The 16,460-nt window shown below is 39.2% G+C and overlaps 2 protein-coding genes across 2 annotated transcripts in view; one reads left to right on the top strand and one right to left on the bottom strand.

Annotated features, from left to right (window-relative positions):
* Positions 1 to 454: 454 nt before the first annotated feature.
* LOC140161014 (WD repeat-containing protein 13-like) lies at positions 455 to 3,935 on the bottom strand. Its single transcript, XM_072184397.1, has 3 exons — positions 3,857 to 3,935; positions 2,307 to 2,362; positions 455 to 589 (listed from the first exon to the last, which is right to left on the bottom strand). Exons 1-3 carry the CDS (start codon positions 3,933 to 3,935, stop codon positions 491 to 493), a joined length of 234 nt encoding a protein of 77 aa, XP_072040498.1. The 3' UTR covers positions 455 to 490.
* A 10,600-nt stretch (positions 3,936 to 14,535) lies between these two features.
* Positions 14,536 to 16,460, top strand: part of LOC140160984 (cytohesin-1-like) — an 81,324-nt gene continuing 79,399 nt past the window's right edge. The window contains exon 1 of the mRNA XM_072184354.1: positions 14,536 to 14,699. Within this exon, the coding sequence (XP_072040455.1) occupies positions 14,612 to 14,699 (88 nt within the window). The 5' untranslated portion in view covers positions 14,536 to 14,611. The remainder of the gene's footprint in view (positions 14,700 to 16,460) is intronic.

Genomic DNA, 16,460 nt, shown 5'->3' with positions numbered 1-16,460 from the left:
TTAAGGCTGAAGAGGATTGAGGTTTATTATTTAGAACCTGTGTTTTAATTGGTCACTCATATGAAAATATTGTGCAATTCACCAATCAGCAATCCTGTAACAAAGCTAGTAGATCTATGAGCACTATGAAGAGTGGTAGATTGCACCGTTACCATAATTACAGTACTATGCTCGCTTGTAAAGGCAGTATAATTGGAGTACTCTCACATACAAAGATATATTTTGAATTTTGATGTCACTCGCACTAAAAGCCACAAGAGGTATAGAATTATACTCGACTGATGGATCCACATTTTTTATCCTCGGAGACAGCTACTTACGCTTTTAAAGTTCACCCACTCACCCCTCCCTCTGCAGAAGATTCAGTTTGAATCTTTCTCAGAGAGTGTATTGAAATTCAAATGGAGCTGCCTAATGTCTTCCACAGGGGTAGTGTGGATTTTACATAGAGTGCTGAGTAACCCAATTTTGCTTGGGCAATAGTACTGTATTACAAACCTTGGTCACTCATGTTGGCTCCATATCGCTCAGACAGAAGTTGTGAACGCATTTTGAGGTACTGCTTCCTCATCTGTCCATCAGTCTGAGCCTAAAAAGTAAAGAAAATTTGTTTTAAAGCACCTAAATTCTGAAATATAAATGTCGCAATTCAGAAAATCTTGATGTACATGTACGGTTAATACTATGGATATGGGATGGGTTATGACCTAATATGGGTCTTTTAACAAATCCATGATAAACACAATACACCTGATGAACTTGGAAAAACACACAACTGAGTGCAGGACAAGTTTTTAGTTTGCAGCACACACAGGCGCTTGGCAATCGGGGGGACAGGGTGGACGAAGTCCATGGGCCCCGAGCACAAAAGCGAAAATTAAATAAGGGCTGATAATGGAGAGCAGGGTCAGATGGGCCCGGGTTCAGGGCAATTTTGGGCCCCACAATTTTCGGGACCCCAAAATTGCCCTATGCATCTTTCTTTTAACCCCAATAACAGCATGTTTTTTTGGTCAAAATAGGGCAAAATTGTAAAATTGTCCGCGCTTCGCGCGCATTCAAATACCAAAATTTATGTTGATCTGGGGCCAAAATAGTCTAAAATTGAATTGAACAAAATATGTGTACATCCATATCAAAAGCGATGCACTTGTCGGCTGCTACATGTGTCTCATTTCAAATAATAGTTAGGAATAAATACCAGACTCATCTCAAGTGAAGGTCACTCAGTCAAATCATCCCAAGTCACATGGTTAAGAAAATGTTCTCTGTATTCGTAAACCATGTGACTTGGGATGATTTTAAGTGACCTTCACTTGAGTTGAGTCCGGTATTTATTCCTAGCCACTGTTTCAAATGAGACACATGTAGCAACCGACAAGTGCATCGTTTTGATATGGATGAACACATATGTTAGTCTCCCATTAGTTAAACCAAAACTTGGACATTGACTTGAGTGCACATACCTTCCTGGGCCCCAATAAGGTAGGCTAAATCCCTGGATAAAAGGGCCCGTACTGGTCCTTGTCCATGGGCCCCTGATGCTCTTGCTACGCCCCTGAGCACACAGCATTGAAAGAAATTGGTGATGATATATCAGATGGACAATCGAGTTGACCAAGCATGGCGTTGACTACTCCGAGGTCAATAATGGACTGAGCAGCACCAGGGTCTAAGCTAGGATTTGACAAATGCCTGTCATTTTCTAAAACCTCTACCTCACTCTAAAACCTCTATGTTTTCATAAACCAGACCTCTGCACCTTCTGGGGTTCAGTCAATTCAAATAGCTTGTAACAGTGCAGAATGTTGAGGACAATCAACCTTTTTCTAAGGTCTTGATTTATTAATCTGGTCTTGTTTTTGGTTCACAGAACTTATTAAAGCATTATTTTTAGAATTTAGTATCTACCAGAAGCATTACTCTTGCCTGTCCCAGGAGCAAACTACCGATCCAAAATGACGGGTTGACGGGTAGCTGGCTAAGACTCTGGCAGCACCTGGCAGCAAATTTGCATGGGTAGCACATTTTGGGGTTATAAATTCAGTTCTGTTACATAGATAATAACGGGACAGATGTATACATGTATTACACCATTGGTCACCAGCCATAATTGTAACTAGCCTGGATCCAAATTGGCTTCTGTTTTTTTTCTCTAAATACAGAGCTTGAAAGATGCTAAAAGTCAAATAGCCTGGTCACACAGAAAATGGTCAGAGTTAACATGGTTAAGTACCCGGTAATTTATAGTTTGCTTTGAGAATTTATGCATAAAATAAATAAACTTTCGGTATATTTTAACCTACCCCAGCTTTGGCATTCTCTCTCAAAAGTTGACTTCTTCTCCTGATATACAACGTTCCTGTACGAAACAAAATAATGAAAACAATGTTTTCTAACTTGATTATCTAATTATAATAAATAAATAAATGTTGGCATTTAAACAGCGCCTTTCACAAGCGCTAAGTTACATTTATTCTGTTGTTAGATTAAATTCAGCTGACATTGACAATGCCCAAGGCATGCTCATACCTTTGGGTGGTACTCAACAGACAATATTCATAATAGGCCTACATGTAGCTCCCCATTCCACCAATGGGTAGATTGTAACAGAGAAGCAATGAGGTAAAGCGCTTGCCCCCGGCACTCAAACTGATGGTACAATTCTGGTTTACCATGCGCACCTTGTGTTTTAGGGTTCGTGTTAGGATTCAGCTTCCTCGTGTCGTGAATAAAAAGGCGACTCCAGGATGAAAAAGCACAAATAAATATGATTATAAAAATGTGCAGTTATCAACATTTCTCAAATGGGAAGTCTGTCAAGCTTTTGAATTTCAAACTCAGTTTGATTATGAAACCGCAGAAAAAGAAGGGTGAAATCTCATAGTAAAGTGATGTGTGAAACATGCTCAAAATACATCGATAAGACTAGATTAAACTAAGGCGACGCAAGACTCAGAGGGCAAGCACTTCATAAAAAGGCTGAAAAAGGCTGAGACCAATATAAACTACACATGTTTGTTCGTCTCAGCCAGAAAAAAGGTCCATATCCCGGGGGGGTCAGTACATTGTACCCCTGTGCCTTTTGTGGCCTGTACACCAGCCGCGATATAAAAACGCGTAAAAATGGTAGTTTTTCATGGGTAGGCATGATACGCACGTATTGTGTTTAGGCCTAATTTAGGGTGTCAAAAACATGAAAAATTGGGAAAATGGGTAGCAAATATTGCAACTGCTAATACGCGGAAATGAAATTTGATTCAAAGAACAAAATCCCTGTTTAGGAGGTTGTGAAAACAGGCATGTGTTACCTGTTTAGGGTATCGTTTTAGACAAGGGTTAAATCCTTGTTAGGGTGCTTTTCAAAAGTTGATTATCGCTGATGGTGTACAGGCCTCAATTGGAGTGCCCCCCCCCCCCCCCCGGGTCCATATGACCATTCCATGCTACCTTGACCTTGTGACTTATGTGAGGCTTAAAAGGGCATTTCGTGATCCACAGCCTCATCCCCCACTTTTCTCAAAAAAAGTTGAGATTTTGATATCACTGGAAACCTCTGGCTACATAATGTTTATGTACAAAATATTTCTTGCAGATTAATTCGTTTAGCAAAGATATCGTGAAATATATGGAGCAGTGTAATACACATAAATCATGCATAACTCGCAAAATGCAATATCGGAATCAACTGAAATTTTGGAAATATGCTTTTTTCGTGGATATGTACTGAAAAATGTCATAAAAAGAGTATCCTTTAATCGACAATCGAAATCGAGGAAATTGTTTTGTCAACAATATTGCCGCGTGTCGATAACATAACAGCATTGTCGACAACAGCTATAATAAACATGCTTACGTATTTGAGGGTTATTTGGTGCCCTGTAATTATTGTACCGAGCGTCGAGAGCCAGAACCTGCTGCCACACCGCTGTCATGGTCAGTGATGGTCGGATGATTTTACTTGCAATTAATTTGCATGCAGCAGAGTCGCAAATTCAAATATCAAATAAATAGACCTAAACGTTACAAAGTAAACAATGGTATCTGTGCTACATAATCTAGGTATATTCTAGTAGACTCTGCATTAAATTGAGCCAATTCAGTTTGATTTTGACGGTTTTGCAAGCTTTTAAAAAATCTCTATAAGCTTAAAATTAAAATACAGATCCTCCTTGCCATTCATTTGCGTGTGTTTACTGGCGGTGCCGGTTAATCTCTTGCTCCAAAAACACTACGTATGTCGCGCGTCCTAACATTCAACGTATAAAATTAATGGAAACCAGCAACTTCTCTAATAGTCGTTGACTTGGGGCAGCTATTCAACCTGCGCACCTGCTGTACCCGCACAGAGCCCCCATTCGACAGTGCGACGGCCTGATGGCGACGGCAGAGAATTTTTGGCCCCAGATTTTAGGGACGTAGGCCTACACAAACACTTGTGGGGGGGGGGGGGGGATGCAAACAAATTTCATCGCGAAAATTTTTCGGGGCCCCCTTTACAGACCTCAAAAATTTCAGGGCCCCCCCTTTTTGACATGAAAATCATGGACAACCCCATAGAAAAGCATAATAAACTCTTTCCCCATGAAAATGTGTGGTCATATTTTTCAGAGTTTTCAGGCTCCCCCCCTCTAATAGGAGGGTCAAAAAATTTCAGGCCCCCCCCCCTTTTGCATCAGGCCCCCCCACTCTTAACAAGTGTTTGTGAACGGTCCCCGAGCAAGCACCCCGAAAAGGAAGGAGAAGGACCACTAGGCCTATATCGCTATCAAATAAGTACGGATATTTTAGTAGTCTTTTTGTGTGCAATAGGCCTATATTGGAAACTTTTGCTTAAAAGGGCATTTCGTGATAGCCTCATCCCCCACTTTTCAAAACAAAAGTCGAGATTTTTATACTAGGCCTACTGGATACCTCTGGCTACATAATGTTTATGTACCAAATATTTCTTGAAGATTAATTCATTCAGCACTAAGTTATCCCCAAATTTAAATTTCGTTCTGGTAGCCTATACCAGAAGGAAATTACAACAGTGGCCTATGGCCCGGGGGGGGGGGGCACTCGACTTTGGAAGTGACGGGGATGTGCGGACAGCAGTTCGAAACTAGGGGTCTCATCGGTGAGAGCTTAGACGCTGAGTCTTTCAGTGAGAAGGCCCCCCAAAAGGGGGGTCTTTCCGTGAGACCGGGAAATTCTGACCAAAAAAGGGGGTCATTCAGTGAGACTGGGAAAAATGTTGGGTCAAGATATTAAAGTTGATAAAAAAAATTTCAAAAATTCATCATTATTTGAAAATTTTTTGAAAAATTTGAAAATTTTTGACAAGAAATTTCCCCAAGATTTTTGAAAAAAGGGGGTCTTTTGGTGACAGGAAAACAAAAATGGGGGTCATTGGGTGAGAGGGAGTTCAGTAAAATAAAAAAGGGGGTCATTGGATGAGAGGTAGTTGAAAAATGGGGGTCAATGTGGCCGCACATCCCCGTCACCCATTTTTAGTGAGTGCCCCCCCCCCCCGGGCCTATGGAGCAGTACATAATCATGCATAACTCGCAAACGCAAAATCGGAATCAACTGAAATTTTGGGAATACGCTTTTTTCGTAGGCATCTACTGAAAAATGTCATGAAAAGAGTATAATGCTCAGATCACGAAATCCTGGAGTCTTGCCCCCTCCCTCTTCGTAGGCCCTCTTGTCTACCAAAAATCTTTGCCACCCCCCCCTGATAGTGCAATAGCCAAAAGTCAAACTTAATAATAAAGGTGGGACCACAGATCAAAACGGGCGGCGGACTAACTATGATTAGCCCGGGGTCGGGGGGGCACATCAAAAAATTTGGTGGGTCATGTTCCCCGGAATTTTGAGGTGGTGGGTGACGGCATATCAGTAAAAGGGGGAACAGTCACAAGGGTCTTTCTTTGCTTTCTGGTTGAGAGCGCCATACTGCAGTTACTGTCCGTTTTCCTATACACAATACACAGCATGATGCACTTATGGTCCATTGCAAGCCCGATTCGACCTTTGTGGCATTAAACCCAGTTAACAGGAAATTAATCCAGTAAATCGATTCAATAAAGCAAATAAGCTCATGCATTCGATCACTAACGGCAACCAGCTTCGGTCGATTACCCCAGCTGCAGCGTGTGTAAACTCTAATTTGCATAGAGGCTGTACGTGAAATTATTGATTGGCTCCAAACAAAGGATTTGAACCGGTGCACGTAATCATGGCGCAGTGCAGTCCATTCAATCAAATGTTGTCATCAACCTATTTGATCGCAGTGCATTGTTATGTGTGTGAGACGAACTGTCGCGGTTGATTGCAATCAAACAAACGATGTCTTATGTATTACTTTGTTCCGTGATGAAAATCGTGATGTTTTATTTAATCACTCTCGAAAAATGTATTTCTTTTGTAGGCCTATTACTTTGTTTTGTGATGAAAATCGTGATGTTTTATTTCATCACGCTTTAAAACAAACGATTTCTTATGTATTACTTTGTTTCGTGATGAAAACCGAGATGTTTTATTTCATCATCACGCTCTAAAACAAACGATTTCTTATGCATTATATTTGTTTTGTTATGAAAATCGTGATGTTTTATTTCATCACGCTCTAAACAATAATTATAGTTACATGCATTTCAAGAAAAAAATCTTATTAAAACGGTAGGCCCTATGTTGTTTAGAAAAAATGTAGAAAGTGATGATGATGATGATGTCGATGATGATGATGATGATGATGATGATGATGATGATGATGATGATGATGATGATGATGATGATGATGATGTCTCCAAAAGTGTCCCGGTTTTTTTTTTCTTGCCCTAAATCGTGCGTATCTATTAATAAGGCACTTCAATAATCAATAATCAGTCCCGTGACGGCCTCCACTAACTAGCTACTAACTTGGGTTATGGGCCCTGATTTTCATGTTCACTGTCACTTACTCATCAGCGAAGTACGACCCTTTGTCAATTACCTACCGTACCAAATTTCGGCATACTATTTAAAAAACTCATCATGATGATCGAACAGAGAGTACTTTAAATGTAGCTTGTACCGTTTTCGTGTGGCATTCTTCAGAAGTGAGCGGTCCGTTTACCAAAATTTTCGGTCAAATCTCCATTCAATTAACACGGATTTGGCTAGCTATGCCTTGCCCTCACTCACTGTTTTACCAAAGTACGAATATTTCTGAACATCTAACCTAGCTGTAATTTTAGGTCATGTTAGAGAAATATATTTGCTAGAAGTTTTGAGAGTACTTTTAATATTGGCCGGTTATTTTTCACACATTGACGTTAACTAGGCAAATGCCTATCCTTTTAACGTGGCACGATTTGTAGAGGTCACAGCTCAATGGTGAGAGCACTGTGTATTGTGTATAGGAAAACGGACAGTAACTGCAGTATGGTGCTCTTTCCCATATTGACGCGCGACCTCTACAAATAGCCTACGTTAAAAGTATGGGGATATGCCTAGTTAAACGTCGCTGTGTGAAAAATAACCGGCCAATATTAAAAGTACTCTTCTAAAGTTCTAGAAAATATAGTTTTGTAACATGTCCTAAATTTTTAGCTAATTTAGATGTTTGGAAATATGCGTACTTTGGTGTTTTAGTTAATGTTATAGGTAACTAGATTTCGCGGTTCTCGGGTTGGGCGGTTCTCGTGATAGGCCTATCTCTAATTACCCAACGCCCGTTACCTATAATACTTGTCCTGACCTATACGATATATGTCTCTCAATGATTAAGACACTCAACTATCAACTCTGTTTTGTAGCTGTTACCAGGGGGATGACACTCACCTCATTTGCATGGCAAAATTACCCGTCTCCTCTGCAGCCAATTTCTTTTCGCTCCATCGAAATCAAGCTGGTCACGGAGGAGACTACCTTCCTTTGTGTTTGTTCATTTGTGTATGGAGAGCCTTTCTTGGAGTCCATGACTTAGGCTACTACGCTCTCAGCTAGAGTCCGACGCTGCATTGTACTAGAAATACCTTTTCTGTGAAATCGCTATAGAGCCAATCGGGAACACGTATTCAATTTATAAATATAGCATTAAATTAGTATCACATAGTGGCCTCCGTGCAGTGGAAAACCTTAATTCTTTCATCAAAAAGAAATGAAAATGACCAAAAAACCGGATCCACCTGTACGCCTATAAAATGGGCACAGAAATTTGTCTCAAATATGAATGAATTTTAAGAAACATACGGGATATGATGAACCAATGACCTGACGCCATGATAGCAGGATCTATTAGTTGTTTTATATACAATGCATATACCGTGTTGTCATAATACCAATATTTGGCATAATATATAACGACTAATATTTAGTATTGTAAATATGTAGTTCATATGCACAACGAACACTGATCTTTATGATATTCAGGTTGTTGTACATCTCATATAACATGTCATATAGGAGGTCATATGTGTTGACCTTCTCCTATTGTATTTGTTCATCTGTGTATGGAGAGGATTAGCGCCATTAAACGCCATTAAAACTCCATCAGTATTAGGGCGTAGTTCAGTGAACTCACCAGATTGCTATTCCAAGTACTTTGATAAATACAGATAATATGTATTGATGGGTCGAGGCGATTGCATTGAAAACCTAATACATTATTCATAACAGTTACGTAATCAATCGATAGTGCGGACACTTTTCATTTGCAAACCACCAAAATTCGTGATCTTTTAGCGTTGGAAAAGAAACCACGTGAATAGAGTGCCCTCTCAAGAATATCAACTCTCTGCTGTTACGCTTACTTCGGAACCTATAATCTGAAAACCCATCGTTCGCCTCTTCCAAACCCTGTCCTGCAACCACATCGGAGGACCCCAAAATACCCCGAAATTTTAGTAGTGTCTGGATGTAGGCCGTCAATTCAATCGGGAGAAATGTGAACGCAAACGGGTATGTTAATCATGTCTTTAAAATGGGCCTATTGGTCCGATGAGATGCACCTGTTAGTCACTGTAATACTTTCCGATGCTCGCACTGCGCCCGTCGGTACTCCGCAGCACTACGCGATAGCGCGCGGACAGAGGACAGACACGCCATAATCTATACTACTAGATTTCGCGGTTCTCGGGTCGGGCGCTTCTCGTGATCGGCCTATTTCTAATTACCCAAACCCATATACCTGCCCTGATTTTTTAAACTATGAAATGCGTCTCTCAATGATCAAGACCCAACTTGACACAACTTAATCAATGGCGAGAAACGTGAACGCAAAAACGGTTCATATGCCTTCCGGAAATAGTCATGTTCTGCTGAAATAGGCCTATATGCACGTGTTTGGTGTGTGCACGTGTTCGGTATTGAAATATATGTTGAAAATAAAGGCCTATAATTATTGGTCCGATGAGATGCACCTGTTAGTCACACTGTAATGCTTTTCCGATGCGCGCACTGTACTCCGCGCACACTCCCGTTGATACTCCGCGATAGCGCACCGCGAGCACGCGATAGTGCACCGCGTGAACGCGAAACGCGCGGACGCGAACGCGATAGCGCGCGGACAGAGGACGGACACGCCGTAATTAGTATTAAGATTAAAGAGGAACTTGCCGATAATCGATACTTTGAAGAGGAACTGATCGATTCATCGGTATCATCTCGGAGATTATAGATAAATTATAAATTAATAAATAGATAAATAAATAAGTTCTAGCATTTCCAGATGAATGGTAAATGCATAGATAGATAGATAAATTAATAAATACAAATAATTATTTGGATTTATTCGGTAGATCAACCAATGGTGGCCCGCTTATTTACGGTCCGTTGCTGCGTTGCTATACGCGGATTACGCACAGGTCGTGGCAACTTCCCGACGCGCTAATGGTAACAAAACTTCCAGTTTCATCTAAGACGGAAAATATCACATCTCTTAGACGGAACTAACAAATTAATGGCTGAGACAAAGGTGGTTTTAAGTTACGTATTTTGAAAATAAATGGTCCAAGTGATCTAATAATTTTGAAAGTGATATTAGTTTATCCGTTCGTGGTGACTTTCGACGGAGAGTGGGCATTATGCGGCATGGTAACCGCAACGGCTATAATAATAAATCAACTGCATTCGTTTATGCAAATTATGACTCATACTGCAGTTACTGTCCGTTTTCCTATACACAATACACAGTGCTCTCACCATTGAGCTGTGACCTCTACAAATCGTGCCACGTTAAAAGGATAGGCATTTGCCTAGTTAACGTCAATGTGTGAAAAATAACCGGCCAATATTAAAAGTACTCTCAAAAACTTCTAGCAAATATATTTCTCTAACATGACCTAAAATTACAGCTAGGTTAGATGTTCAGAAATATTCGTACTTTGGTAAAACAGTGAGTGAGGGCAAGGCATAGCTAGCCAAATCCCGTGTTAATTGAATGGAGATTTGACCGAAAATTTTGGTAAACGGACCGCTCACTTCTGAAGAATGCCACACGAAAACGGTACAAGCTACATTTAAAGTACTCTCTGTTCGATCATCATGATGAGTTTTTAAATAGTATGCCGAAATTTGGTACGGTAGGTAATTGACAAAGGGTCGTACTTCGCTGATGAGTAAGTGACAGTGAACATGAAAATCAGGGCCCATAACCCAAGTTAGTAGCTAGTTAGTGGAGGCCGTCACGGGACTGATTATTGATTATTGAAGTGCCTTATTAATAGATACGCACGATTTAGGGCAAGAAAAAAAAAACCGGGACACTTTTGGAGACATCATCATCATCATCATCATCATCATCATCATCATCGACATCATCATCATCATCACTTTCTACATTTTTCTAAACAACATAGGGCCTACCGTTTTAATAAGATTTTTTTCTTTAAATGAATGTAACTATAATTATTGTTTAGAGCGTGATGAAATAAAACATCACGATTTTCATAACAAAACAAATATAATGCATAAGAAATCGTTTGTTTTAGAGCGTGATGATGAAATAAAACATCACGGTTTTCATCACGAAACAAAGTAATACATAAGAAATCGTTTGTTTTAAAGCGTGATGAAATAAAACATCACGATTTTCATCACAAAACAAAGTAATAGGCCTACAAAAGAAATACATTTTTCGAGAGTGATTAAATAAAACATCACGATTTTCATCACGGAACAAAGTAATACATAAGACATCGTTTGTTTGATTGCAATCAACCGCGACAGTTCGTCTCACACACATAACAATGCACTGCGATCAAATAGGTTGATGACAACATTTGATTGAATGGACTGCACTGCGCCATGATTACGTGCACCGGTTCAAATCCTTTGTTTGGAGCCAATCAATAATTTCACGTACAGCCTCTATGCAAATTAGAGTTTACACACGCTGCAGCTGGGGTAATCGACCGAAGCTGGTTGCCGTTAGTGATCGAATGCATGAGCTTATTTGCTTTATTGAATCGATTTACTGGATTAATTTCCTGTTAACTGGGTTTAATGCCACAAAGGTCGAATCGGGCTTGCAATGGACCATAAGTGCATCATGTTTCGGAAACTTCTTTTGTGATGACTTTCCGAAGATTTTAAATTCAAGGTAGGCCTAGGCATATATACGGTATTGGAAAGTAATTTGAGTTTATTCGTTTGTCATGTTGTGATGAATTTCGATGGGGAGTGTGGGACATTATTAGCAGATTATAGCATGGTATAAAACCGCAACCGCTAAATATCCGTGGCGTAGATTTCTTTTTGACATTGGGGGAGGGATGAAAACATTTCTTGAAGTAGGCATATTAATAGTGAATCCGGCATCTTTTGGCAACATTAACAATGGCATAGATTTCTCTTGACATGGCATGGGGATGGGTCCGTTTAAATCAATTTCTTGCAATAGGCCTACAGTGAAGCCAGCATCTTGGCGACAGAATAATTTATGGCAAGCTAATTAGGCCTACTGGTGAATTATATTGTGCAAAAGTGGAACAAATTCGCACGAAGGCCGCAAAAATTGGCACTTTTTAGTTTGCGCATGGCCAAAAATGAGGTTAATTTTGTCAGAAACCCACATCTATTATATGTGAACTTGGGGTGATATTGTACGGACCATTGACCTTATCAAAACATTGGGGGGGGGTTATACCCACCCCAACACCAGAATTTACGCTATGTAACTCAACCTTCTTGAAACCCAATGTTGCTATAGGCCTACTTGATGAAACAGAAACACATATAAAAAAAGAACGAACGAAAGAAATAAAGGAACCCACATACATGCGTCAACATGGAGGTGATTCAGTAGATCATGCCCTTATCGAAATATTGAGGAATTTATTACTCATCCCGGATTTATGCCTATGTAAAGAAAGAAGAAGGAAGGAAGGAAAAAAGGAAGGAAAGAGGGAAGGAAAGAGGGAAAGAAAGAGGGAAAGAACGAAAGAAAGAAAGAAAGAAAGAAAGAAAAAGAAACAACGGGAAAGCAAGAAAGAGAAAGGGAGAGAGAAACGAAAACAAAGAAGAAATAGACAGACAGAAAGAAAGAAAGAAAGAAAGAAAGAAAGAAAGAAGAGAGAGAGAGAGAGAGAGAGAGAGAAAGAAAGTGAACAAGCAAGAAACAGAAAGAGAAATGGAACGCAGGAAAGAGAGAAACTGAAAGAAAAAGGGAAAGACAAAGAAAAAATAAGTAAAAAGGGAAGGAAAGAGGGAAAGAAAGAGAAAGAACGAAAAAAAGAAAGAAAGAAAGAAAGAAAGAAAGAAAGAAAGAAAGAAAGAAAGAAAGAAAGAAAGAGGGAAAGAAAGAAAGAGAAGGAGGGAGAGAGAAGGAGGGGGAAAGAAAGAAAAAGAAAGAAAGAAAGAAAGAAAGAAAGAAAAAGAAAGAAAGAAAGAAAGAAAGAAAGAAAGAAAGAAAGAAAGAAAGAAAGAAAGAAAGAAAGAAAGAAAGAAAGAAAAGAAAGAAAGAAAGAAAGAAAGAAAGAAAGGAAAGCAAGAAAGAAAGTGAGGGAAAGCAAGAAAGAAAGGGAGGGAAAGCAAGAAAGAAAGGGAGGGAATTAAAGCAAGAAAGAAAGGGAGGGAAAGCAAGAGAGAAAGGGAGGGAAAGCAAGCGAGAAAGAACGGGAAAGCAAGAAAGAAAGAACGGGAAAGCAAGAAAGAAAGAACGGGAAAGCAAGAAAGAAAGAACGGGAAAGCAAGAAAGAAAGAACGGGAAAGTAAGAAAGAAAGAACGTCGTTTGCAAAGTAGAGGCAACAAATGGTAGGCCTACCACATCACTAACCGCGTAATAATTGAGCTGTTAAAAGCGATACCAATTGACATGATTACCATTTCCATCGTTTATACTAACCGATCCCGTTTACTAACCGCTCCCATTTACTCATCTAGCGGGGGCCCGCGCGAAGCGCGGGTACCCGCTAGTTAGTATTAAGATAGTACATTGCCTAGTTAACGTCGCTGTGTGAAAAATAACCGGCCAATATTAAAAGTACTCCTCTAAAATTCTAGACAATAGGCCTATAGTTTTGTAACATGTCCTAAATTTTTAGCTAATTTAGATGTTTGGAAATATGCGTACTTTGGTGTTTTAGGAAGGATAGGCCTATGTAAACGACAGATAACACCAAAAAATATGAAGAAATTATTTCCAAACCGTGAAGTCTGCAAACCACCATGTTTCTCATTCAGTTCAAGAACGCTGGTTAACAATAAGCACGTATTTTCTCATTTCGCAAAGACCATACAAAATTGTTCTCTAGCGCTCGCTTTATAATCGTTCACCCAACTGAAAGTATAATCCCAGCTTATTGCTCCATTGTAGGCCTACGTGTAAAGCAGACACATATGTTGTGTGTATTTAACCAGAGAAGATATGATTTAACCGGAGCTGTTTTCAATTAGTGTTATCTTGGTTTAATAGCTTTTAATGGGGTTTAAGTCCTGCAAAGGTCGAGTTGAATTCTACTGTAGACATGACTGCATCATGCCTGAAAAAAAAACCAGAAATAGGCCTACGAGGAATGAGCAATAGGCCTAAATATTTCTTTTAGAGCTGCTATTATAAAAATCAATGGAGCTCTATTTTGGTCAAATATAGGGGGTCTTTAGGAGCAAATCCAAAAAGGGTGTCTTTCCGGGAGCACATACCCGTATTATAGTCATTTGTGTTAAGTGCCCGGGCCAAAATGTGTGCCACTGCACAGTAGGCCCTATGCCCATAAATCCCATCCCAAAAAGTTGGTGAAATTGCAGCCCGATTGCAGGTCTGTCAAAGAAGCCTGAAGAAGAGTCAAAGACAAACCTTAACAGAAGCTACCAGATTTATAGGTTATTGTTTATATTAGTACTATTAGGCCTACAGTCTTACGGAAATTTTACCTTGAAAAAATAGACAAATTTGAGAATTCCTACTTTTTTAAAAGTTTTTTTGTTTACAGATAAAACAAGAAATTCATAATATGCCCATTGTGCTCGTAGAGGGGGCAGTTTTCTGCGGTCGGTGAAAAAAAAAATGAAAAGCTGCCTTGGAAAAGTCCATTCATTCGTTGATCCAGCGGATTCAACTCATTCAAGGAAAGTCAATGGTTGAGATTGTTGTGTATTTACTGCACTTCCGCCTGAATTTTCTACCCTTTTACACCGTTTTAAATGGATGTACTCACCATGTCGGACCAAGATATAACTCTAGGAAATGTTGCTTTAACCCAAATGCAGTCGGATGAAGTTCTTTATCCAGGTAAGCGGTATGAATAAATGTAAACAAAATTCGGCAGACTGGTTTATTTTTGCACTACCACCATCATGACCATGTACCACAACACAGCCAACCATCGCTGGCAAAAGCCCTTACTACTTAGGAATGTCAGTTGTCAATAAAAGTGTGTGGAACATACATGTATATATACTGGGAAACTCTGTTTAAGAATGTCATGGTATTGACAATAATTTTGTTCTTGATATTAAACCGTGTTCAAATCATGAAATTAACGACCAGTAATTTGCCCGGGTAATTTGATCAATCTATCTTTTTTTTTACTATCCATGATATGACGACACAATTTTATTCATGATGATACTGAGTTTAGGCCAAGGAAAGTTGATTTTGAGTTTCCCGTCACCCGCCCTCACTTCATTTTCTGACCCTCACTTGAATTCATTATTGTGATTTTCCAAAATATACCAATGAAAACTGGTTTATATATTTGCAAAAAAAATTATGAATATCCCTTAATTTTTTGTGGAAAAATCAAAATCAAAACATACATTTTGCTGTCAACCTTGCAGACTCTTTGTAATATACTTTTGAATCTCATTTGCTCTCAAACATCCATCTTCAAGTTAGTGAGCAGCAAATAACAACACATTTTACATGCGTGTTGGTCATATAATGAAAGGCAGACAAATAATGAATAATGAAAAAGTTACCTCACTTGTTTTCAGAAATTATGTGACAGGAAACTCAAAATTGACTGTTAGGGGCCTTACTGTCAATGAATTAGGTAAAGTTTTATTCAGATTTCCTTTGACAGCTTAACCATAGCGTATACGTGCGTGACGTCAAGCATGTGCATTGGACCATGTGCAAATAATAAGCGCTGGACGGCTAGTAGTACGCTTAATTTTGTAAAAGGAAATCTGAATAAAACTTTAATAGACCATTTCAAATCAAGATCAGAAAAGTTCGGAAAACTGACCAAATTCAGTAAACTAGGGGGTCACCTTGGCGGACAAGAAATGTGAAAAATGTCACAAATCATTATAGTCTACCTGTTTTGAGTGAAAATACTGGGTCATTGCGAGAAATATTTTCTAAAAGTATTTAACAAACACTTTCGCTATTGATTTGGTACTTCACAATATGTACACCCATCAAATGTGTGTCATCAGCCCTCAGATCGGCCCTCAGACACACATACAGGCATAGAGTTCTGCAGTAGCATATTTTGTTGACATTTTGTGTAATGTTTACATCAATGACAGTTCTTAATACCATCAACAGACAACTCAAATACAAAGGATGTCAGTTGGCAATCTTGATGTTATGCAATCAAGTTTACAACACTATCACTCTTACAATGAGCAGAAAGTCACTGAGTCATGCAATTCAAGTACCAATATTGATTACCTGAAGTAGCCTACTGCAAATGACCAGATATAACCTTTCTGATTTTCTTGTTATTTTGCAATAACAAAACCATGTTTTCCTTGATTTTGGTATGAAATTGAGCAAATAAAATTAATTGTCATGTCAATTTGGAGTTTATATTAGGGGCAACTAAAACTGATATGAGGTAAGTTTTTATATGTTTGGAATCTGTATTGCCTATTCTGAAGGAATGATTGCCATGTAAACAAACCATCCCTTGGCCCATATGGACATGGTGTACTACTTTTCAGTACCCATGGATTCGATCCATGTACACAATATGACAGTAATGGAAAGAAAAGTGCAAATGGTTGACATCTTTCGGCACTTAAAATTAGAGCTTAACCGAAT

This window comes from Amphiura filiformis, chromosome 1 (assembly GCF_039555335.1).
Source record: "Amphiura filiformis chromosome 1, Afil_fr2py, whole genome shotgun sequence".
NCBI lineage: Eukaryota > Metazoa > Echinodermata > Ophiuroidea > Amphilepidida > Amphiuridae > Amphiura > Amphiura filiformis.
The sequence above is the reverse complement of the archived record's forward strand: the minus strand, read 5'-3'. Positions and strand labels throughout refer to the sequence as shown.